Source organism: Mytilus edulis, chromosome 3, assembly GCF_963676685.1.
Source record: "Mytilus edulis chromosome 3, xbMytEdul2.2, whole genome shotgun sequence".
In the NCBI taxonomy this organism is placed as follows: Eukaryota; Metazoa; Mollusca; class Bivalvia; order Mytilida; family Mytilidae; genus Mytilus; species Mytilus edulis.
In genome coordinates, this window is record NC_092346.1 from 21,633,981 (window position 1) to 21,661,673 (window position 27,693).

At 32.6% G+C, this 27,693-nt stretch overlaps 1 protein-coding gene across 1 annotated transcript; it reads right to left on the bottom strand.

Moving 5' to 3' along the window:
• Positions 1-130: 130 nt before the first annotated feature.
• Positions 131-27,693, bottom strand: LOC139514207 (uncharacterized). Its single transcript, XM_071303030.1, has 5 exons — positions 26,408-27,693; positions 24,722-24,853; positions 22,120-22,319; positions 16,448-16,687; positions 131-1,567 (listed from the first exon to the last, which is right to left on the bottom strand). The coding sequence occupies exons 1-5, from the start codon at positions 27,468-27,470 to the stop codon at positions 251-253; spliced, it is 2,952 nt and encodes a 983-aa protein (XP_071159131.1). The 5' UTR covers positions 27,471-27,693; the 3' UTR covers positions 131-250.

Here is a 27,693-nt window from a genome sequence, read left to right on the forward strand (position 1 = left end):
GTGGCTTTCATATAATTTAAATGTTAAAATACTTAGTACAAATACCGGTACACATTTTACAAGACCTCCATTTAGATACTTAATTTCAATTTTCATAGCGACCCTATAATCCAGGATTTTATACAACAAAGAGATGCAATGTTCTTTAATGTGCTTCCTATAAATTTAATATTTGACACAATTTAAATATTTTAAATAATAAATAAGACATAAATGAGCTATGCACAATTATGATGTATTTCCTATTAAATTATTGATTTAAGAGGACACTCCCTTCTGTTGTCTGCAGATATTGTCCTTCTAATAATGCCTGAACTGTTTCTAAGGGAATGGGTTCCCCATCACTTCCCTGTAATTGTACAGTACTGCCGTCCTGATTCTGGATAATTATGATGCCCTCTGGTGTCTGATAAATGTTCGATGCTGTGATGACATTATTTAAAGAAGCATCTTCTGTGATTAACTGATCGTTTACTAACTCAATCATTTCAGTTGACTCCATGTGATTTGTTTCTATTAACGTTTCTCCTATAGTCTGCTCTCCAGATTCAGGATTTTCTAAACCACCAGAGGAATTTATCATGGTATTCTCTAGAGCAACATTAGAATTGCCTAAAGTCGTTGGTTCTAAAGAATTATTTGGTTCAACATTGTTGTAATTTGTAATAATGAACGTACTGCCTTCATTGCTTTGTGTAACTTCAGGTTTCATCTCTAAAGATTCTGACTCCATGTCTGTTTCTTGTATGTTATTTATGTTATTTTCTGCAATCATGACTCCAGCTTTTGACACTACCGATGACAATAAACTAGTTGCTACAGAGTTAGAGATAATTTCAGTCTGTTTTGGTACCGGGTTATGACTTAACAAGGATGTGTTGTACACAGAACTTATCTTTCCTACAGAATTAAATCCAGTCGAGTTATTGACTGGAACTATTGTGATTCCTGATGAGATATTGGATTGTACCACTGTGCTAGGTTTTGATGGTAAAGTCTGTGAAGATCTTTTCTGAGGTAATGATTTACTATTTAACACAACACTCTTTGTAGGTGATACTTGATTACTGACATAATGACTTTGTTTACTTGCAGAAGGTAGTGTTGATGTGTGTGATGATATAACATTAGATGGTGAAGACTGCACACATTCTAAAACTGCAGCTGAACAATTGGATTGATTTTTATTCATGACTATTAATGGATTAGAACTTGTTTGTGAAGTTTGTGCATTATTAACTAGAACTATTTTAGGAGATGTAGAATTAGTTGTTTGTGGTGTTCCCATTAACACAATGTTTCCTTGAGTAGACACTACAACATTACTCTTTTTATCATTAGGTAAAATAGATTTAAATCTTTTGGTGGGCGATTCGGTGGATGGACCCATCATAACTTCTATTTTATGTGGTCTTTTATGTCGAACGTGGTCAAACTGTTTTACAATTTCAGTTTTCTCTGTATTGTTCAGATCATTGTCCATGAAAGTAGACTGAAGAACAGCTGTATTCACTTCATATGTCCCTGTTTCAAAACCAATAGCTTCAGTCAGTCTACTATTTGACATCTGAAATAAAAATGGTTCCACATTCATTAATCAACTCAAAAATAATATAACTGCTATACATGTATCAATAAAGGGCTGCGCTTTAGCGCATGATACGCCCGTTGCTCTTTTAACTTGTCTTTTATGCTTTAAATGAATTTATATGATCAACTAGAAATAGTGTGAGCCCTGTCAAATACCCCCCCCCAAATAATAAATAAAAATGCACAAAAAAATTGGCACTATTAAGGCTACCTCAAATTTAACTAAGTTTGTTGTCTTTAATTTTTCATCCATACATAAAATTTTGTGAAAGTGTTAGTTATTGTCCCAAAATTGGAAAAATCCCCCCTTTTTTAACCATAAAAATTCATAACACGGAAATGTAAAATCTGAAATTTATAAAAATTGAAAGGGAGCTTACATCAATAGATATAAACAATTCACCAAAGTTTCATGGACATTGGTGAAAGCCTTTTTGAGTTATTGTCCGAAGTGTTAAAAATCACCCTTTTTTTATGAATAAAGCCCCATAAATCCAAAACTTAAAATCTGAAATTTAAAAAAATTGAAAGGGAGCTTACATCAATAGATATAAACAATTCACCAAAGTTTCATGGACATTGGTGAAAGCCTTTTTGAGTTATTGTCCGAAGTGTTAAAAATCACCCTTTTTTTTATGAATAAAGCCCCATAAATCCAAAACTTAAAATCTGAAATTTATAAAAATTGAAAGGGAGCTTACATCAATAGATATAAACAATTCACCAAAGTTTCATGGACATTGGTGAAAGCCTTTTTGAGTTATTGTCCGAAGTGTTAAAAATCACCCTTTTTTTTATGAATAAAGCCCCATAAATCCAAAACTTAAAATCTGAAATTTATAAAAATTGAAAGGGAGCTTACATCAATAGATATAAACAATTCACCAAAGTTTCATGGACATTGGTGAAAGACTTTTTGAGTTATTGTCCGAAGTGTTAAAAATTACCCTTTTTTTTTTATGAATAAAGCCCCATAAATCCAAAACTTAAAATCTGAAATTAAAAAAAAACGAAAGGGAGCTTACATCAATAGATATAAACAATTCACCAAAGTTTCATGGACATTGGTGAAAGCATTTTTGAGTTATTGTCCGAAGTATTGAAAATCCCCCCTTTTTTATGAATAAAGCCCCATAAATCCAAAACTTAAAATCTGAAATTAAAAAAAAACGAAAGGGAGCTTACATCAATAGATATAAACAATTCACCAAAGTTTCATGGACATTGGTGAAAGCCTTTTTGAGTTATTGTCCGAAGTGTTGAAAATCCCCCCTTTTTTATGAATAAAGCCCCATAAATCCAAAACTTAAAATCTGAAATTAAAAAAAAACGAAAGGGAGCTTACGTCAATAGATATAAACAATTCACTTAAGTTTCATGGAAATTGGTGTAGGTGTTTTTGAGTTATTGTCCGAAGTGTGGACGACGGACGGACAGACGGAGGGACGGACGGACAGACGGACGGACGGACAACGGTATACCAAAATAAGTCCCGTCCCGGGCGTATAAAAATTAGATTTCTTTACATTACAATCTTTAATCTTTTGCTTATATCCAAATGATAATTCTGATAAACACTAGAAAGAAGTTTTTGGTATTTTATAAAAAAAACAAGAATGTGTCCACAGTACACGGATGCCCCACTCACACTATCATTTTCTATGTTTAAAGGACTGTGAAATTGGAATAAATTCTCTAATTTGGCATTAAAATTAGAATGATCTTATCAAAGGGAACATGTATACTAAGTTTCAAGTTGATTGGACTTCTACTTTATCAAAAACTACCTTGACCAAAAACTTTAACCCGAAATTTGCACTATCATTTTCTATGTTCAGTGAACCGTAAAATTGGGGTCAAAACTCTAATTTGGCATTTAAATTAGAAAGATCATATCATAGGGCACATGTATACTAAGTTTCAAGTTGATTGGACTTCAACTTCATCAAAAACTACCTTGACCAAAAACTTTAACCTGAAGCCAAAAACTTTAACCTGAAATTTGCACTATCATTTTCTATGTTCAGTGAACCGTAAAATTGGGGTCAAAACTGTAATTTGGCATTTAAATTAGAAAGATCATATCATAGGGCACATGTATACTAAGTTTCAAGTTGATTGGACTTCAACTTCATCAAAAACTACCTTGACCAAAAACTTTAACCTGAAATTTGCACTATCATTTTCTATGTTCAGTGAACCGTAAAATTGGGGTCAAAACTCTAATTTGGCATTTAAATTAGAAAGATCATATCATAGGGCACATGTATACTAAGTTTCAAGTTGATTGGACTTCAACTTCATCAAAAACTACCTTGACCAAAAACTTTAACCTGAAGCCAAAAACTTTAACCTGAAATTTGCACTATCATTTTCTATGTTCAGTGAACCGTAAAATTGGGGTCAAAACTCTAATTTGGCATTTAAATTAGAAAGATCATATCATAGGGCACATGTATACTAAGTTTCAAGTTGATTGGACTTCAACTTCATCAAAAACTACCTTGACCAAAAACTTTAACCTGAAATTTGCACTATCATTTTCTATCAGTGAACCGTAAAATTGGGGTCAAAACTCTAATTTGGCATTTAAATTAGAAAGATCATATCATAAGGAACATGTGTACTAAGTTTCAAGTTGATTGGACTTCAACTTCATCAAAAACTACCTTGACCAAAAACTTTAACCTGAAGCGGGACAGACGGACGAACGAACGAACGAACGAACAGACGGACGGACGAACGGACGCACAGACCAGAAAACATAATGCCCCTCTACTATCGTAGGTGGGGCATAAAAAAAAACAAGAATGTGTCCATAATACATGGATGCCCCACTCGCACTATCATTTTCTATGTTCAGTGGACCGTGAAAATTGGGGTTAAACCTATAATTTGGAATTAAAATTAGAAAAATCATATCATAGGGAACATGTGTACTAAGTTGCAAGTTGATGTAACTTTAACTTCATCAAAAACTACCTTGACCAAAAACTTTAACCTGAACTTTGTACTATCATTTTCTATGTTCAGTGGACCACGAAATTGGGGTCAAATCTATAATTTGGCATTAAAATTAGAAAGATCATATCATGGGGAACAAGTGTACTAAGTTTCAAGTTGATTGGACTTCAACTTCTTCAAAAACTACCTTGACCAAAAACTTTAACCTGAAGCGAACGGACGCACAGACGGACGGACGAACGAACGAACGGAGGCATAGACCAGAAAACATAATGCCCCTCTACTATCGTAGGTGGGGCATAATAATCCAATTAATCTTTGGGTCAGCTGAATTATAAAATGTACTTTTCTACATAAATCCGAAACTACTGGTAAACAGTTGTATGAGAACCTTTAATTAATAAGTGGTTTTAGCATGAAAATCATGTAAATAAACATGAAAATAGTCTGGTTATTAATTCAGATTATTAGTAGAGAGTTCAATCTTGTTTCTTACAATTTGAAATTTGAAAACAAAAAGTACTGCATTCAAAAATTTCTCAAAATGAAAAAATACTTTTATATATATTTGTTTGTCCAGAGATTTAGTGTTTAAACTTCTAAATTAAGTTAGCTTGAAAAAAAAACCCACACATTTGACCTAAAGTTACATTTTAGGGGATAAGTAAATCTTTCATTCTGTCGTTACACTTTAGGAGATTAGTAAATCATCTGTGTGAAAATTACAATGAGGTGATTGTGATCATTTTGCTAGAGATGTTTAAAATATTATAAAACTTACAGTAATTATAGTAATTTTTGTTTTATTTCTCATATTAATTTCATTTAGAAAATTGATCATCTGCAAAAACTGTTATACATTCTTTGAAGAATGGACAAAAATCTAAGATAAATTATTGCAATTTCAGGAAAATTTACATACATTGTACAGCAATATGTTTGTGAGTTCACTGTTCTTATTATTGTGAAACTCACCCAGTCACAATATACATATTTGTATAAGCCTCACAATCATTTCTGAATTTACAATCTTAAATACAAATTGTCAACAAAAATTAAAAACTTGATTAAGGGGGCTCCTGGGTATAAATCAATTTTTTTTTTAATATAGGATTTCGCTATATTTTTTTATAAATGAACTTTATCATATACTTAAAAGAACAAGAGGCTCTCAAGAGCCTGAATCGCTCACCTTAATTTTTTTGGTTAAATCTCTCATCAATGATTATTTTGGCTTTTCAATTTATTTAAATGTTCTTTGAATCGTCCTATTTTCTTCAAAAGCAAAAAAAAAATCATTTTCTCCTATGTTCTATTTTAGCCATAGGAGCTATGTTTCTGACATACAAGGAAATGAAATATAAAATTTATACTAGATACTCTGAAACTCATTTAGCCTAAGTTTGGCTGAAATTGATACAGCAGTTTCAAAGGAGAAGATTTTTTAAAGTAAGTCAACATGATGAACAAATTGTGAAAAAAGTCTTTACCTAAAGGGCAATAACTCCTTAAGGGGTCAATTGACAATTTTGGTCAAATTGACTTATTTGTAGATCTTACTTTGCTTAACATTTTTGCTATTAACAGTTTATCTATATCTATAATAATATTCAAGATAATAACCAAAAACTGCAAAATTTCTTTAAAATCATCAAATCAGGGGCATTATACCTGAAAAACCAGTTACCCAATTCGGCTGAAAATTTCAGGACAGGTAGACCTTGACCTAATAAATACTTTAACTTCTTGTCTTATTTGCTCTAAATGCTGGAGTTTTTGAGATATAAGCCAAAAACTGCATTTTACCCTGTGTTCTATTTTTAGCCATGACGGCCATGTTTTTTGACGAAATAAAAAATAAAGCACAAACTTTATTTTATACACCCTACTGATCATTCAGTTGAAGTTTGGTTGAATTTGGTTTATTAGTTTTAGAGGAGAAGATTTTTTAAAGTTAGCAAATATGATGAACAAATTGTGAAAAATTGTCATTAAAGGACAATAACCCCTTAAGGGGTCAATTGACAATTTTGGTCATATTAACTTATTTGTAGATCTTACTTTGCTGATCATTTTTGCTGTTTACAGTTTATCTTTATCTATAATAATATTCAAGATAATGACCAAAAACTGCAAAATTTCCTTAAAATTACCAATTAAGTGGCAGCAACCCAACAATGGTTTGTTTGATTCATCTGAAAATTTCAGGGCTGATAGATCTTGACCTAATGAACATTTGTACCCCATGTCAGATTTGCTCTAAATGCTTTCGTTTTTGAGATATAAGCCAAAAACTGCATTTGACCCCTATGTTCTATTTTAAGTAACAGCGGCCATGTTTTTTGACGGATCAAAAATCGAAGCACACACTTTGTGCAGGATAATCTAAGGAACAATCATGCTAAGTTTCATCCAAATCCATTCAGTAGTTTCAGAGGAGAAGATTTTTTAAAGTTAGCAAATGTGATGAACAAATTGTGAAAAATTGTCATTAAAGGACAATTACCCCTTAAGGGGTCAATTGACAATTTTGGTCATATTAACTTATTTGTAGATCTTACTTTGCTGATCATTTTTGTTGTTTACAGTTTATCTTTATCTATAATAATATTCAAGATAATGACCAAAACCTGCAAAATTTCCTTAAAATTACCAATTAAGTGGCAGCAACCCAACAATGGTTTGTTTGATTCATCTGAAAATTTCAGGGCTGATAGATCTTGACCTCATGAACATTTTTACCCCCATGTCAGATTTGCTCTAAATGCTTTCGTTTTTGAGATATAAGCCAAAAACTGCATTTGACCCCTATGTTCTATTTTAAGTAACGGCGGCCATGTTTTTTGACAGATCAAAAATCGAAGCACACACTTTGTGCAGGATAATCTAAGGAACAATCATGCTAAGTTTCATTCAAATCCATTCAGTAGTTTCAGAGGAGAAGATGTTTGAAAAATTGTTAACAACGACAGACGACGACGACTGACGCCAAGTGATGAGAAAAGCTCACATGGCCTTTTAGGCCAGGTGAGCTAAAAATGAAATAAAACAAGAGGCTCTCAAGAGCCTGAATCGCTCACCTTAATTTTTTTGGTTAAATCTCTCATCAATGATTATTTTGGCTTTTCAATTTATTTAAATGTTCCTTGAATCGTCCTATTTTCTTTAAAAGCAAAAAAAAAATCATTTTCTCCTATGTTCTATTTTAGCCATAGGAGCTATGTTTCTGACATACAAGGAAATGAAATATAAAATTTATACTAGATACTCTGAAACTCATTTAAGTTTGTCTGAAATTGATACAGCAGTTTCAAAGGAGAAGATTTTTTAAAGTAAGTCAACATGATGAACAAATTGTGAATTAAGTCTTTAAAGGGCAATAACTCCTTAAGGGGTCAATTGACAATTTTGGTCAAATTGACTTATTTGTAGATCTTACTTTGCTTAACATTTTTGCTATTAACAGTTTATCTGTATCTATAATAATATTCAAGATAATAACCAAAAACTGCAAAATTTCTTTAAAATCATCAATTCAGGGGCATTATACCTGAAAAACCAGTTACCCAATTCGGCTGAAAATTTCAGGACAGGTAGACCTTGACCTAATAAATACTTTAACTTCTTGTCTTATTTGCTCTAAATGCTGGAGTTTTTGAGATATAAGCCAAAAACTGCATTTTACCCTGTGTTCTATTTTTAGCCATGACGGCCATGTTTTTTGACGAAATAAATAATAAAGCACAAACTTTATTTTATACACCCTACTGATCATTCAGTTGAAGTTTGGTTGAATTTGGTTTAGTAGTTTTAGAGGAGAAGATTTTTTAAAGTTAGCAAATATGATGAACAAATTGTGAAAAATTGTCATTAAAGGACAATAACCCCTTAACCCTTTCACCGATTGCTGCCCAGACAGAAGCTACTCTGAGACGATGGCTTCCCTGGCTACTTTTACTCAAGTGGGAGATCTTCATAATAAATGTCAATAAAAACTTGTTTGTAGTTATTTGTTTATTTATTTCATTCACTAACACCAAGTTCACAGGTTTTTTTATGTTTTGATAATTTTTTCCTCATAAAATATTCAAATTTTCAATTTTTCGGCATTATTTCAGTGAAATTCTCAAAATTCTGCTTTTTGACCCCAAATTGTAATTTTTTTAACCCAAAATGGCAAAATTTTGAAAAAAATTATGAGGCTGTACAAATTCCTCACACTGAACGATGTCCATTCCAAGTGTTTTGAACATAAAACGACATTTTATGTCAAAAAAGTATACTAGTTTGGCTTCAATTCTTCCATATTCTTTCCAAAAAATTGTTCCCTCATTTCAAATTCTCGTAAATTCCGTAAATTTCCTCTGATTTTGACACGGTTTTCAACAAACTGAAGCGTCATGTTTACACTTTCATCCGGGTTATTCATCAAAGAAAGATAACTCATGTTTGCACTGTTTGAGCGGGAAATATAAAAGATGTATTCCGATCCCGGTAAAACGGGACTCGTCGTCAGCAGTCTGAAGCGTGAATCCCGGTAAACCGGGACTCATCGGCGAAAGGGTTAAGGGGTCAATTGACAATTTTGGTGATATTAACTTATTTGTAGATCTTACTTTGCTGATCATTTTTGCTGTTTACAGTTTATCTTTATCTATAACAAGAGGCTCTCAAGAGCCTGAATCGCTCACCTGAATTTTTTTGGTTTAATCTCTCATCAATGATTATTTTGTCTTTTCAATTTATTTAAATGTTCTTTGAATCGTCCTATTTTCTTCAAAAGCCAAAAAAAATCATTTTCTCCTATGTTCTATTTTAGCCATAGGAGCTATGTTTCTTGACATACAAGGAAATGAAATATAAAATTTATACTAGATACTCTGAAACTCTGAAACTCATTTAGCCTAAGTTTGGCTGAAATTGATACAGCAGTTTCATAAGAGAAGATTTTTTAAAGTAAGTCAACATGATGAACAAATTGTGAAAAAAGTCTTTGAAGGGCAATAACTCCTAAAGAGGTCAATTGACAATTTTGGTCAAATTGACTTATTTGTAGATCTTACTTTGCTGATCATATTTGCTGTTTACAGTTTATCTTTATCTATAATAATTTTCAAGATAATGACCAAAAACTGCAAAATTTCCTTAAAATTACCAATTAAGTGGCAGCAACCCAACAATTGGATGTTTGATTCATCTGAAAATTTCAGGGCTGATAGATATTGACCTAATGAACATTTTTACTCCATGTCAGATTTGCTCTTAATGCTTTTGTTTTTGAGATATAAGCCAAAAACTGCATTTGACCCCTATGTTCTATTTTAAGTAACGGCGGCCATGTTTTTTGACGGATCAAAAATCAAAGCACACACTTTGTGCAGGATAATCTAAGGAACAACCATGCTAAGTTTTAACCAAATCCATTCAGTAGTTTCAGAGGAGAAGATTTTTTAAAGTTGGCAAATATGATGAACAAATTGTGAAAAATTGTCATTAAAGGACAATAACCCCTTAAGGGGTCAATTGACAATTTTGGTCATATTAACTTATTTGTAGATCTTACTTTGCTGATCTTTTTTGCTGTTTACAGTTTATCTTTATCTATAATAATATTCAAGATAATGACCAAAAACTGCAAAATTTCCTTAAAATTACCAATTAAGTGGCAGCAACCCAACAATGGTTTGTTTGATTCATCTGAAAATTTCAGGGCTGATAGATCTTGACCTAATGAACATTTTTACCCCATGTCAGATTTGCTCTAAATGCTTTCGTTTTTGAGATATAAGCCAAAAACTGCATTTGACCCCTATGTTCTATTTTAAGTAACGGCTGCCATGTTTTTTGACGGATCAAAAATCAAAGCACACACTTTGTGCAGGATAATCTAAGGAACAACCATGCTAAGTTTTAACCAAATCCATTCAGTAGTTTCAGAGGAGAAGATTTTTTAAAGTTAGCAAATATGATGAACAAATTGTGAAAAATTGTCATTAAAGGACAATAACCCCTTAAGGGGTCAATTGACAATTTTGGTCATATTAACTTATTTGTAGATCTTACTTTGCTGATCTTTTTTGCTGTTTACAGTTTATCTTTATCTATAATAATATTCAAGATAATGACCAAAAACTGCAAAATTTCCTTAAAATTACCAATTAAGTGGCAGCAACCCAACAATGGTTTGTTTGATTCATCTGAAAATTTCAGGGCTGATAGATCTTGACCTAATGAACATTTTTACCCCATGTCAGATTTGCTCTAAATGCTTTCGTTTTTGAGATATAAGCCAAAAACTGCATTTGACCCCTATGTTCTATTTTAAGTAACGGCGGCCATGTTTTTTGACGGATCAAAAATCGAAGCGCACATTTTGTGCAGGATATACTAAGGAACAATCATGTTAAGTTTCATTCAAATCCATTCAGTAGTTTCAGAGGAGAAGATGTTTGAAAAATTGTTAACGACGACGACGACGACGTCGACGACGACGACGACGACGGACGCCAAGTGATGAGAAAAGCTCACATGGCCTTTTAGGCCAGGTGAGCTAATAATATTCAAGATAATGACCAAAAACTGCAAAATTTCCTTAAAATTACCAATTAAGTGGCAGCAACCCAACAATGGTTTGTTTGATTCATCTGAAAATAGATCTTGACCTAATGAACATTTTTACCCCCTGTCAGATTTGCTCTAAATGCTTTCGTTTTTGAGATATAAGCCAAAAACTGCATTTGACCCCTATGTTCTTTTTTAAGTAACGGCGGCCATGTTTTTTGACGGATCAAAAATCGAAGCACACACTTTGTGCAGGATAATCTAAGGAACAATCATGCTAAGTTTCATTCAAATCCATTCAGTAGTTTCAGAGGAGAAGATGTTTGAAAAATTGTTAACGACGACGACGACGACGGACGCCAAGTAATGAGAAAAGCTCACATGGCCTTTTAGGCCAGGTGAGCTAAAAATGGGGTCACCGTTCATTTAAGCTCACAATCTGCCTCCGGAAGAAGCATACATTTTTGTTAATGTCCTTTTTTCTGTTGAACTAATAGGAGAAATAGAGGTAATATCGAAATAAAAAAATAACCTAATTACAGAAATCGCTCAAATTTTACAATTATTTAGTTAATGTACAGCTTATATGAAAACAATAATAAAAAATATAGGTCACCGATGAGTTAAAACAGATATTTCAAATTTAATGCCAAAAAATGGCATTTTTGCACCAAAGGGAGATAATTTGGAGCTGTTTCAATGATATAAAAATTTTAAAAGTCATCTTTTTAAACAAAATTCAAGGCATAACTATGTACAGAGATGTTTCATTAATATTCTTTTTTACTTTCATCTCTTTATACATTTATCAGCTTTTTTTTTTTTAACAATGGTAACTGACAATATATTATGCATTGCAGCAACTAATATGGACATGTTAAAGAATAATGAGAGCTTCAAACAAAATTGCATGCACCAGTAATTCAGGAAAATTTTATTCTTTTCATTTGTCATCAAGCAGGAATGCGGTAAAAAATCTTGTTGCTTTTTTTTTTAAGAAGAATTGTAAGTGTAGTGCCAGTCTACCAATAAATATAATAGCATAGATTTTTCGGTATGTTTCTTAAGTAAATAGATAAAAAACCAGATGCTCCGCAGGGCGCAGCTTTATACGACCGCAGAGGTTGAACCCTGAACGGTTGGGGCAAGTATGGACACAACATTCAAGCTGGATTCAGCTCTAAATTTGGATTGTGATTAAATAGTTGACACAGCATAGGTTTCTGACACAGAATGAATGTGTTCTAATGAACTTAAAATTTTTGTTTTCTCTTAGAGCAATTCACTATGCCAGGATTCTCACTAGGAATTTGTTATGGTGAGTCCTGGGACTCATCACTTTTAGAAATGGTGAGTCCCAAAAGATTTTGATGAGTCCAGGATGCAATGTATTTTTTTTGTGTCATAATATAATGAAATGTGACGAAATACAACTTAAACCATGCGTGTCGGGTTGGTAGATTTTATTAAATCAAGAAAAAATATGACCTCTAAATAGTTATTGTTCAAAAAATATGTACATGTAACAGACTTCTTTCTGGGTCTACATCATATCCTTGATGTGGGGCCACATTGAAAAAAATGTTGGTTTGCCAAAGCCAGAGTTCCATTAAAAAGATCAGGGCATAGGTAGGGTTTTAGTTTTTTTTTTTTTATGTGAATGGACTATTTAATAATAAATAAGTTAAAGAATTTGTCTTGTCATTTTTAGTTACCAAAATTTATTAAAATTACACAAAAAAAATTTAAAAAATTATAAATTAACCCCTTCCCCTCTACCCCCTTTTCCCAATTAAATTAGTTTAGATTGAATTTATACACCAAGTGTAACTACTTTCATGACACTACCATATCAGCTGTTTATTTTAAATGTCTATAAATATCCAGACAGAGTTGTCTGTTACTTAGGTGTTTCCCCAAGTATTTTTCCCGCCTAAAATGATCATGGGACATATTTGTAAACAAAACAAACCATGTGGTCAAGCAATTTATTTATTTTCTGGATTATTCTGCTTTTCATAATTTAGTTTGGATTTATAATTCACTTCATTTAAGGTACAGTCAATCATTTGTATTTAAAAAATAGTTTGGAAAGAATTTTTACTTTTCAATTTAAGAAATGCCTCTCTCATGATCGCCGTTCATTGGCTTGTTCAACCATGCAGACAATGTAAATTATGTAAATTATAAATCTATCGGCTGTCAAAAATATTGATCTACGCATCACATCGATGTTTTGACATCGACTTCCGGTTTAGTTTCTTGTCAAAACAACATTAATCTTCTAAAAATGATGTTTCTGGGACTCAGGGGATACAATCAGGACGCGTCCCAGGGACTCACGGGTTTAAAAAATGACGCGTCCAGCTCGATTTCCATGCGTCCAGGACGCGTATACGCGTCTTAACGAGAACCCTGCTATGCTGTTGAATATTAATCCTCTCAAAAAAATGTTTGAAGAAATTTTCTTTTTTATTTATGAAATTTCAAATGAGAAAAATTGAACCCAATTTTTTTAATCACATCCCCCTTTCCCTTATTCCAAAACTAATCTCAATTAAAATTTCTAATGGAGTTTGCAACAATAACTACTCATTTAAATACATCATAAAATATTAAGATGTAAAAAAACTGCTTGTTATCACTGAATGGTAAAGATTATTTTAATTTATCAGTTGGTAGTAAAAAGTGAATATACATTGTATATTGTATATAACAAAGATTTAAGTTGATTCTGGACAAAGAAAGATAACTCCAATTAAAAAAAATCTTGCTATTGCACAATATTTTGCAATTAGATATTTCTTGCTTACTATTCTGGACAAAGAAAGATAACTCTAATTAAAAAAAAATTTGCTATTTCACAATATTGTGCAATTCGATATTTCTTGCCATTGAGCAATACTGTGCAATTGAAAAGACTTGCTATTGCACAATACTTAATATAATAATTTTAGATCCTGATTTGGACCAACTTGAAAACTGGGCCCATAATAAAAAATCTAAGTACATTTTTGGATTCAGCATATCAAAGAACCCCAAGATTTCAATTTTTGTTAAAATCAGACCAAGTTTAATTTTGGACCCTTTGGACTTTAGTGTAGACCAATTTGAAAACAGGACCAAAAATGAAGAATCTACCTACACAGTTAGATTTGGTATATCAAAGAACCCCATTTATTCAATTTTTGATGAAATCAAACAAAGTTTAATTTTGGACCCTGATTTGGACCAACTTGAAAACTGGGCCAATAATCAAGAATCTAAGTACAATTTTAGATTCAGCATATCAAAGAACCTAACTGATTCATTTTTTGTCAAAATCAAACTAAGTTTAATTTTGGACCCTTTGGACCTTAATGTAGACCAATTTGAAAACGGGACCAAAAGTTAAGAATCTACATACACAGTCATGACAGTTAGATTCGGCATATCAAAGAACCCCAATTATTCAATTTTGATGAAATCAAACAAAGTTTAATTTTGGACCCTTTGGGCCCCTTATTCTGTTGGGACCAAAACTCCCAAAATCAATACCAACCTTCCTTTTATGGTCATAAACCTTGTGTTTAAATTTCATAGATTTCTATTTACTTATACTAACGTTATGGTGCAAAAACCAAGAAAAATGCTTATTTGGGTCCCTTTTTGGCCCCTAATTCCTAAACTGTTGGGACCTAAACTCCCAAAATCAATACCAACCTTCCTTTTGTAGTCATTAACATTGTGTTTAAATTTCATTGATTTCTATTTACTTAAACTAAAGTTATTGTGCGAAAACCAAGAATAATGCTTATTTGGGCCCTTTTTTGGCCCCTAATTCCTAAACTGTTGAAACCAAAACTCCCAAAATCAATCCCAACCGTTCTTTTGTGGTCATAAACCTTGTGTCAAAATTTCATAGATTTCTATTAACTTAAACTAAAGTTATTGTGCGAAAACCAAGAAAATGCTTATTTGGACCCTTTTTGGCCCCTAATTCCTAAAATGTTGGGACCAAAACTCCCAAAATCAATACCAACCTTGCTTTTGTGGTCATAAACCTTGTGCTTTTACTAAAGTTAGAGTGCGAAAACTAAAAGTATTAGGACGACGACGACGCCAACGTGATAGCAATATACGACGAAAAAATTTTCAAATTTTGCGGTCGTATAAAAATCAATGATAAAGGTTAGGCTGTCCACTATGGACAAGCCAGAAAACCCAAATCTAAGCAAAATGTTGTGTATGGAATTGAGGAAGACATTATAATTAACATTGATTACCTTCATTCTATTACTGTGAAAGTACTTTTATCAGTGGGAAACCAATTTTTGTGGTTTTCATAGGTGGTTTTATCCAGGAATTTAAGTCTAAATAAAACCAGTATGGACACAACATTAAAGCTTGATACAGCTCTGAATTTGAATTGTGATCAAATTTTTGACAGAATATAGGTTTCTGACACATAACAAATGTCAAGATCTTACAAATCTATTATGCAACACTGTGCAATTAAAAATTTCTTCTTGAACTTTTCAAAAATTTGGAATATGAGAAATTAAAAAAAATTTAAACCCCTTAAAAAAAATTGGAACCCCTAAACTTTTTGAATCCCCCTTGGAGCAATTACCCCCAAACGCCATCCCAGCCTTACCATTGTAGTATATGGAACCTTGTAGTACAATTTCAGAGAGATCCATACACTTTAAACACAAGTTATTGTCTGGAAACTAGACAAATGCTTGTTTTTAAGCCCATTTTTTGCAAAGAGCAAATGAAATACTTATACACAAATTATTATCATGAAAGTAGAAAAATGCTTGTTTTGGGCCCCTTTTAGGCCCCTAATTCCTAAACGGGTGGGACCATCATCCACAAAATCAATCCCAACCTTCCTTTTGTGGTATTGAACCAAAACTAAAGTTATTGTCCGGACACCAAATGTGTCTTCCAACTATCGACACAGACGACGACATTATACCATATACGATCCCAATTTTTTTTGCAGTCATATAAAAATGGAAATATCCCCATGTTATAAAATTGAAAATGGACTAGGGGAATGTGTCAGATACAACTCAACCAAAGAGCAAAAACAAACTATTTTGCAAAATTCCACGATTCATATCAAAACAATATAATGATTATCTTCAAGAATCTTTGTTTCTGATTGATTCAAATTCTTTCTTTGTTTTTTTTTCTTTCAAAAAACTTAAATCCATGTTTAAACAACCCACAAATATATTAATTTTACTCAAACCACGAAAATTGATACCCAAACATAAAAGTACTTTCACAGTAGCTGAAACTTTCATTTGTATGGAATTGGGGAAGCTAGTAATATGATTACCTTCATTCTATTATCTGAACTTTCATCTGACTTGCCGTCTGAAAGTTTTAAGCAGGTTTTAAATAAATCTTTCACTTTTTCTGTCAGCATTTCAAATTCCTGATATACACTTTGTATATTTGGTTTATTGGTATTGGTGGATTCTACCTTCATCATAAGAAATTCCCACAATGTTACAACTTTGGCTAGCCTTGGTAGAACAATGTCCATTAAATCCTCTGTGTCATACTGTTTAATAAACTGTAGGAATAACAATAACATACAAATCAATCATTCACTCTGAATAGTCAAATATAAAACAAAATCTATGTATCATAAAAACTCAATTTGCAAAAAAAACATGTTTATTTTAGATGCAGTCAGTCCTTCAAGGTTTAATTTTTAGTCCTTAATGATGCTTCAAGAATTTTTCAAAGTCCAGTTACATATTGTGATATTAAAATTTGTTTGTAATAATCAACTTCCCCTGAAAAAAAATAAAAAAGAATATGCCACTGGTATTAAATATATTTTAAGGACATAACACACTTAAAGTGAACGTGATGCTATCCAAAATCGCATTTGATCTGTGTTTGATGGTAATAACCATTGTGTTCACATATCATAACATTTGGTCAAGGCAAACTAAGGTTATAGCACTGAAACTGACTTTAAATAGACAGATTTAATGGCAATAGGGAATACCCCATATTTTCAGGCTAAAACATCAGGAAACTTTCATCAAGACATGTACAGGCACTTTTCTACATTTTTTGGGGGGTTTTCTTTTTTTTGTAATAAATATTCTTTAATAACTTTTTCAAAGTGTTTTTTCTCTAAACCATACGACAAAACATGTACAATAACAGCATTTTACATTTGCTGCTCATCTATTCCTATTCTTATATCCTAATCTACTCACCTCTGGCATATTTTAAGCTTCCATTCAATCATATTAACTAACTTACAATTAATGAGGAATGTGTCCATATGGGTCACACATGATGCCCCTGTTGCATGTCAAATTAAGTTATAAATGAATATAACTGAAGGACGGTAAAAGTGCACTACCCAAATTTGTATTTTATTTGTACTTTATGGTAATAAGCATTGTGTATAAGTTTCATATAACATTTGGTTGCGGTAAACTTAAGTTAGAGAATATCCAGAAGCTATCCAGAAATTACAAAATTTCATTCCTTAAATTTTTGTAAAGTCTATCACTGATTACACATGTTGTCATCAAATGCATGCACAAATGTACAGTATAAGTCAACTGTAGGGGATGAATCATAAAGTGTGATAAGTTTGAAAGTTGTTTTACAGCAGCTATAATTTTAAAAAATATGGAAAACCTTTTAAACTTTTTGGGACTTTGTGAAGTTGTACAGTGTCTGAAAACATATTCAAATATACATTCTACCTGTCAAACTCAAATTAAATTCACTCTCGTAATCTCAATAATTAACCCTATCAATCCTCTACTTGTCGACTGTATTATCATTTAACCTATTGTTTACTAGGAACTTTTTATTAGGTATCCTCCAGTTTAGCCAGTCTCTGCCATTTAAACTTTGTTGCAGATATTTCCTGAATGATTTATAATATTTGAGATGTTTTTGAAATTTCTACTATATAAAATCTCACAAGTGAAGCAGAGCTGACCTTCTAAAGCATCAGAGTTCCTCAAGATTTTAGTATGGTTGGAATTGGTGTGTTTTTAATCTGTTTTCTGTACAGTGTTTTGTGTACTGGGTACTGTTCACCTTTTTATCTTTTGCAACCGGCTTGTAGATTGTCACTTGGTATCTTATTCCTAAACAAAGGTCTTTAACTTAATTTAAGGATAACCAGATGCTCCACAGGGTGCAGCTTTATACGTCTGCAGTGGTCGAACCCTGAACAGTTGGGGCAAGTATGGACACAACATTCAAGATTGATACAGCTCTGAATTTGGATTGTGATTAAGTGGTTGACACAGCATTTCTGGTTTTTGACACAGAATGAATGTGGTCTAATGAATCTATAAATAATTTTTTTTGCTATTGAGCAATACACTTTACTGTTGAATATTAATCTCCTCAAAAAAAAATATTTGTAGAAAAAATCTTTTTAATTTCTGAAATCTCAAATGAGAAAAATTTTACACTCCTACCCCCACCCCACATTTTTTTTTGCCTCCCCCGTATCCTTATTAATAATCTCAATTCAAATTTCTGAATGAGTTGGCAACAATAAATATTAATAAACAGTAACTTCTAAAAATAAATTTACAGCTACACATCTGAAGACAATCATCATTTCTTTATACATAATTTTCAACCAGTGTAAGAGTGGTAATCAAGTAATCAAACATGTATATAACAGTGTTCTTTACATTTTAAATGGATAACCTCACTGCTTTAAAATTTTCTAAATTGTCCTTTAGACAAGAGTGCACACACTGAAATGTCTCGCCTTCTTTACTAATCATTGATTTTATGTTGATAGTCCTAAATGTAAAGCTTTATTACAACTGTCACATAAACTTAACATTAACCAAGATAACTAAACAAAGACCAATGAACCTTGAAAATGAGGTCAAGGTCAGATGAAATATGCCAGGCAGACATGTACAGCTAACAATGCTTCTATACAACATATATAGTTGACCCATTACTTATAGTTAAAGAAAAATAGACCAAAACACAAAAACTTCACACTGTGCAATGAACTGTGAAAATGAGGTCACGGTCAAATAAAACCTGTGCGACTGACATAAAGATCATAAAATATTTCCATACACCAAATATAGTTGACCTATGGTATATAGTATTAGATAAAAAGCCCAAAACTCAAAACTTAACTTTGACCACTGAACCATGAAAATGAGGTCAGGGTCACATGACATATGCCCGCTAGACATGTACACCTTACAATCATTCCATACAACAAATATAGTAGACCTATTGCATATAGTATGAGAAAAACAGACCAAAACACAAAAATTTAACTATAACCACTGAACCATGAAAATGAGGTCAAGGTCAGATGACACCTGCCAGTTGGACATGTACACCTTACAGTCCTTCCATACACCGAATATACTAGCCCTATTGCTTATAGTATCTGAGATATGGACTTGACCACCAAAACTTAACCTTGTTCACTGATCCATGAAATGAGGTCGAGGTCAAGTGAAAACTGTCTGACAGACATGAGGACCTTGCAAGGTACACACATATCAAATATAGTTATCCTATTACTTATAATAAGAGAGAATTCAACATTACAAAAAATTTGAACTTTTTTTTCAAGTGGTCACTGAACCATGAAAATGAGGTCAAGGACATTGGACATGTGACTGACGGAAACTTTGTAACATGAAGCATCTATATGCAAAGTATGAAGCATCCAGGTCTTCCACCTTTTAAAATATAAAGCTTTTAAAAAGTGAGCTAACACCACCGCCGCCGCCGGATCACTATCCCTATGTCGAGCTTTCTGCAACAAAAGTTGCAGGCTCGACAAAAACGACATCTGTAACAAACATAAACTTTTAGCTACCGCTTTACAAGCAGAACCAAAAACAATGAAAGTCCCAACTATGTATTGGCTTCCGAAACTACACAAAACACCTTACAAATATAGATTTATTTTGTCTTCAAGCCATTGTTCCACTACTAAATTATCTATTCTTCTTACCAGTACACTTGGTACAATCAAAAACCTGATAATAAATTGTTCAAATAAAGTCTTCGAAAAGAGTGGAATTAATTACTTTTGGAGTGTCAAAAACTCGTTAGAAGTACTTGATAAATTGCATGCTTATATTGGTGATTTTGAATCTGTTGTAAGTTTTGATTTTTCTACCCTATATACCACATTGCCTCACATTCTCATTAAGAAAAAATTCACACACCTAATTAAATCGGCATTTAAAAAGTCAGAATGTGAATATATATGTTCAAACTCTTTTAGGTCATTTTTTAGTAGCAATAAACAAAAAAAACTATGTCAATTGGACATGCTTTGATACTATATCTGCTCTTGAATTTTTAGTAGATAACATTTTTGTTCGCTTTGGAGATTCCGTATATCATCAGGTTTTCGGAATTCCAATGGGGACTAACTGTGCACCACTTATTGCGGACCTGTTTTTGTATTGCTATGAGTTACAATTTATGACAAAAATCAGCAAAGACCCATCGAAACAACATCTGATACACAAATTTAATAATACTTTTAGATATTTGGATGATATTTTAGCTCTCAATAATGACGACTTCAGTATGTATACTAAAGAAATTTGTCCTGTTAAACTTACTTTAAATAAAGCTAATACTAACAATGACTCCTCGATCTTGATATATATATCATTAACGGAAAGCTTAATACTAAAATTTATGATAAAAGAGATTATTTCTCATTTCCTATCATTAATCATCCATTTTTAGATGGTGACGTTCCCTTGTCACCATCTTACGGAGTTTATATATCTCAACTTGTACGATTCGCTCATGTATGTAACAATGTTTTAGATTTTAACGAGAGAAATTTATGTATTACTGAAAAATTATTACACCAGGGTTTTCGATATCACAAACTAGTCAAAACATTTTATCATTGGTATAAGGACATCATTCGTAAATATAGCTCAACATGCAGACTTCTTATACGTTCAGGTATTTCACATCCAATATTTTATGGAAATATTCTTTATAAAGCACAAAAATGTCAGTATTCACCTCAGAAACTAACAAAACCTTTAAATAGACTTATTAAGAAGGGATATAGTTACGATACTGTTGTCAGGTCATTAAAGATTGCATATTTTGGCGTTAATATTGATTCACTTATAGGGTCTTTGCATCGGAACTAAACACATTTATTATTAATAAACCAGTTGTTGGCATGACACGGGTTATGTTCTTCTCATATATGTTATGATGGTATGATACTAAACCCCTCCCGGGGAGGATTGTGCCTGATATTCATATGATGAAGACATAATTTTTCAATCAGTTTAATCATGTTAATTGAGGTCCGGAGCTGGCATGTCAGTTAACTGCTAGTAGTCTGATGTTATTTATGTATTATTGTCATTTTGTTTATTTTCTTTGGTTACATCTTCTGACATCAGACTCAGACTTCTCTTGAACTGAATTTTAATGTGCGTATTGTTATGCGTTTACTTTTCTGCATTGGCTAGAGGTATAGGGGGAGGGTTGAGATCTGACGGAAACGTCGTATCATGAGGCCTCCATATACAAAGTATGAAGCATCCAGGTCTTCTACCTTCTAAAATATAAAGCTTTTAAGAAGTTAGCTAACACCGCCTCCGCAGGATCACTATCCCTATGTCGAGCTTTCTGCAACTAAAGTCGCAGGCTCGACAAAAAACCCTTGTTTTCCCCCTTTTTTGTCCCTAATTGCTTGATGATTTGAACCATAACCCACCTCAACCCCCAATAACCATCCCTTTGTAGTATAGAAACTTGTGGAATAATTTGAGAGATATTTATACACTTAAACACAAGTTATTGACTGAAAACTAAAAAAAAACTTATTTTGGCCCTTTTTTGCCCCAAAAAGTTATTGTCCAAATGTGTCTCCGGACGACGACACAGTTGAAGACGACACAGACGACATCATACCATTATACGAATGCAAAAATTTTTTGCGGTCGTATAAAAACCATTATATTTTACTACCTCTCTAAGTTTATGTCTTTTCCGAGCTGGAGTTTGTTCATACATAGGTGGTCTTCCTCTCTGACCTTTCTTTCTTGGCCGTCCAGGTGTTGGATACCAAAGAGTTGCACCTGGAATGGAGTCTTGAGTATTGCTATCTTCTGATATACTGCCTGTATATGCTATACCATTTGCTGTAGGCCTACTTAAATTACTGGAATCTATAATAAAGTTCACTATTCATGCATTATATAATTCATTCAGGGTTTCCCCTAGGTCAATTATTTTTTTGGCCACCTCTTTTGCCAAAACAATATATTTTTAGCCACTTTCATTTTTTTTTCTCCAGTAAAATATACATATTTTCTTTTACCGGTAAACTTTTCCTTTTTTTTAACAAAAAAAATGAGTTAGGCCCATTGTTGTCTATGATTACTTTATTTTCTTAATCTTATCCTTTAGTCTACACACTAAACATTTACTTCAAAAGATATTGTACTCAGATGCTCCATAGGGCGCAGCTTTATACGACCGCAGAGGTCAAACCCTGAACAGTTGGGGCAATTATGGACACAACACATTCAAACTTGATACAGTTCTGAATTTGGATTGTGATTAAATAGTTGAAACAGAATGAATGTGGTCTAAGGATTTAAAAATTTAAAATGGAAATATACCTTTTATGGTCCAATATCCAACATGTCCAAAATCTAAATACATGGTTAGATTCAGTATATATCAAAGATTCAATTTTTGATGAAATCAAACAAAGTTTAATTTTGGACCCTTTTGGCCCGTAGTTCCTAAACTCTTGCACCAAAACCCCCAAAATCAATCTCAACCTTCTTTTAGTGGTTATAAACCTTGTGTTAAAAATTTTTTGGTTTCTATTTACTTATACTTAAGTTATTATCTGGAAATCATCCATCTTCGGACGAAGCTGACAATGACAACTACGTGATACCAATATATGACCAAAATTTTTTTTTTATTTTGACGTCGTATAAAAATTGGAATATAGATCATGAAATCATCATTTAGACAACTGACTTTTAGTTGAAGAATAAAGAATAAAGGCAGAGTTTTCTTACTTTTAAATTTATTTCTTTATCAATAAGGACCATCATAAATTAAAATGTAGAGATATTAAACTATGCTTGGAACACATTCTTCGCCAAAATGATTTTAAAGTACCCTCTACAAATTAATTATCTATATAAAAGTTAAAGGATAATGTTAAGAGGCAGAGGTTTTTCTTGCACTGGAACATTTTTCGTCATAACAGTTAAATTCCCTTCCGGGCCATCGTTAAAAGAAAAAAAAGGAGACATTAAAGTATGCCTCAAACACTTGCATTGCAAAGGTGTAAATAAATCCTTTATGTGACATGAGACGGACGCCAATAAGGCCACGGTTTTTTAATTTGTTGGTTTACGGATTTTCCCCATGAAAAAGTCGGGTCGGTCGGTCGGGGAAAAAAAAGAAAAAAAAAATCATCTTTGAAGACAAAAAAATGCAAAATCAATATATATTTCACCTTTCTAGCAATATGTTTGTTATGCTATTTTATCATCATTTCTAAAATTTTAGTTCGATGAAATATTATTGCTCAGCTGTTATAAACTACGCATGACATTGTCTAGTAATTTACAGTAAAAAAAAGGGGATGCACGGACAAAGACGAAATTAAATCATCATTTCAGAAACAAGAAAAATAGATTCGCGTATATAGCTCTTAATCAATTCCAGAAAACTTGGTAAATAATGATCTTCAAGCACGAAAACTGATAAAGAAAAAATGCATAACAGTCGTACGAAAATAAGTTTCAACACACGTGTCAAAAACCTAATAGAATCGTCCACTGGAAAAACGATATCGGGTTAATCTGTTGTCTTGCATTCCCGTTTTTTTATCCAAATGAACGACATTTTTTTTATTACCTATAAAAACAAGAAAATTCCTAATGATTTGTTAATATTCAGTTCTTTAATTTGGACAGGTCTATTTCTATGAGATGATGCATCTTACGGACTGATGACAAATAAGGTAAACGAACTTATTGTGTAATTGGTTTTAAACACAAGTTTCGTTCCGCAAAATTATTTGCGCAAACGACATTTCAAGGTCAGTTATAATTGATTTGTCTATACTTAGAAACGTAAACTGGAAGGTTTTTGTTTCACACCAGAAAGTGTTGTCAATTTTGTTAGTGATTAATGCATTTCATTTCAGGAAAAAAAATATTTTAATTATTTTTCAGGGATAATGCATTTGTTAAGGTCGGCGGGAATAAAAAAGCGTGAAAAGTGAATTTTATTTTTATTCTGGAAATCAGCAAAATCGGGTCGGCGGATCCGTAAACCAATAAATTAAAAAATCCTGGCCTAACCAACTCCTATATCTTTCAAATGACAATTTCTAAATTTTGAAGAGCATTTTTGACTTCATAATTTCCACAATTAAAAAGTAGTAACAATTGAATGACTCTTATTATTATTTCAACGGTGTGTAAAAGCCTTAACAGAAGTATATTTTGTATTACATTGTACATATTAACACTTTCTTAGTTTTTACTTACATTTTTCAGTTAATTGATCATGACCATTAAATATGTTAAAATACCTGATTCTTCTTGAGGTAAATCATCAACATTTCCATGTGATGGATTTAAGCGATAATGCCTCCCAAGGCCTCCTCTCCCTATGTAAGATTTATGACATGTGCTGCACTTCCAGTTCTTTGGCTTCATTTGACCTGAATTACAAGAGTAAAAATCGTCAAAAATGCACTGATCTCTACTTTGTCAATAGTGTCAACATGTCAAAATATGAACAGGATATCGATTCGTTCAACTATTCTAAAATTATAACATGATAATGACTGAATTTCCATTTTCCAATAAATCCAGAAGTATAACTCATGAACAGCAAAATTCAATTCTAAATCCTGGATACATTAATTTGTATATAATTGAATAATTTTTTAAATATTTTTATCTTATTTTCATCCATGATTTTTCCATATACTGGGAATATAAGAAATGTACATAAAAAAAAATGAAGTGTTTTACTGTTTACCTTTCATTAATGTTGTATATACATTGTATACCATAAACTTAACTAAACATAACTAATACATGTTGTAGTTAATCATTATCAAATAAATATGAGTACAAATATATATCTTTCAGTCTTTAAATGTGATTTTTTTATTTTTCTATGCAATTTTTGATATATATATGAAATCAATCAATAGGTATTCCGAAAAAAGAACCTTTTTTGAGTCACTGATGGCTGTGTTGTAAAAAGGTGTGTCATCAGTGTTCCAGCTAGGCCCTTTTGAAAGGGTGCGGCGCCCGCCTTTTCCATGAGTGCCGCCCTGTGCCCTTTTTACAGTTTCCAGAGCGCCCTGCCTTTTTTAAAGATCAGTTGTATTTTATTTTGTTCGTATTGATATGACTCGTTAATTACTAAATTTTACCTGGCGAAAATTTTATGACTTTGTTTACAACCCAAGCTAATCAACAGTTACAGCTGGTGTCATAATCTGTTGTTATAGGTAATCTGTTAATCGGATGGGTCATGAATGATCATCAACATTAATTCTTTCAAATAGAATCAGTCGGTAAGCAATTGTCTTTGAAGAAATGTGCATACGACAACTTGGGCACAATTTGCAATGTTTATCGTAGGTTCATGGAGAAAACCATGGGTTCCGAGGGTATCACCAGCCCAGTAGTCACCACTTTGGTGTTCGAATTTTTCGAAAAACTTAAGAATATATATGTTGAGGTATTTTGAGTTATGGGAAAAGTTAAAGAGGGTCTTAGTAGCAGTGTTGGTAGGGTGTCTTGGTCATCTTTTTTTGTCTTCTTCATTTTTAATACAAATTTTCACTGTTGCTTTATCCTAATATTGGGCATTTACTGAGCACAGCTGTTTTGTGCTGTATTGCTATTAAGCACAGCAGAGGTAGAAAGGGGAAACTGGTAAAGTGTGTCAGAACATAGAAACAGAATGAAGCAGGGCACCTTTCAAAACATGCTGCATATAAAAAGCAATGATTGAAAAACTTGTGTGACAAGTTGCTTGACAAGTTTTTCAGCCTAAAAAGTAGAAAGATATAGAGTTCTATATGGGCTAATGATGTAGTTCTTGTATAACCAGTGCTTTTAACAAATAAACACAATGTTTGTCAAAATGCACACCCTTTATGTGTAAATAAGTCTTAAGATAATATTTTATCCAGTAATGACCAGTATAAAATATGTTACAAAATATTGTTGGTTTTAATGTGAACATTTCATACCTGTATCAAACATAAAATCAGCTTCACTTTCCTTTTCTTCTTCTTTTTCATCTTCACTATATTTGAAGTCAGAATACCCACCATCTGAATCATCATAGTCTTCGTCCCAATCTACAACATGAATATGTTTATAATCTTTCATCATGTGTTTTGGTGGCTTTGAAACTCGACCAGATCGAGTACGAGGACGGTGTTTTTTTCTAGCTTCCTTTTCCTCACGAGTCAAATCAGGGCCATCAACTCTTTCTTCTTCTTCTTTTATTCTCTTTTTGTATTGCCTTTTTTGTTGCTGGTTCAGTTGTATGATTGTTTGCTGTCCCTGGGAATTCTGAGAGCCTGTTGCAGTTTTATGAAGTTCTGATGGATAAATGACCCGATATACTATTTTTGTATTAGTTTGTGGATTATAGAGTACACTTGAACCACCACCCTCTGATGCACTTTTTGCTACCTGCTGTTGTTGGACAACTTGCATTATCTGTTGTAACTGTTCAGTAGTTAACTGTTGTACAGGTGTATATTGATTACCTTGTTGAATAATGCGAATTGGATTTTGACTTGAACCTAATGGTGCCCCACTACCCTCATTTGCTGGAACAAGGGTTACTGTCAATCCACTACTTGTAGTTCCAATTACTGAACTAGTATGATTGTCTGAACCAGAAGCAACCGACACACTAATATTTCCTGAATCATTGTTTCCAGGTTCACTGGTCTCAAGCTGGAACTGTGTTCCTTCTGCATTAAAATCAACAGAATCACCACCACTTACAATGTAAGTGGCATTTTCAAACGCTAGTTCAGAATTATCCCCACCCGTTATTGTCCCCTGAAATGTATCATTTGCCACTACATCAACCAGTTCATTTGACACACTGTAAGCTATAGTATTTGTCGATAGACCACCAGATGCCTCGTCTAAAGCAAGCTGAAGAAGGTCGTCACCGTTGACTTCATCATTTTGTATAATATTCTCATTTGAACTAATCATATTTTCCTGGTTATTGAGGTCTCCTGGCCCTACTAGAACAACACCATTCATTCCTGAGCCAGTGTCCGCCATGTTTGTTTTGCTCTCTCGGAATATTGTTTACAAAATTTTTACAAGCCACCATAAATGTTATAGTATTTGGGCAGTACTAGCATTGGATAGAATGTAGGGTAGTTAAGAGAATTAATTGCGAAGTATCTGTGAATTTTTTTCCCCTGAAGAATTGCTTTTCTTGAGATGTTTCATTGGCGCGAATACATTGGTTTCCCTTTAACGGATAAATTGATCGCCAGAT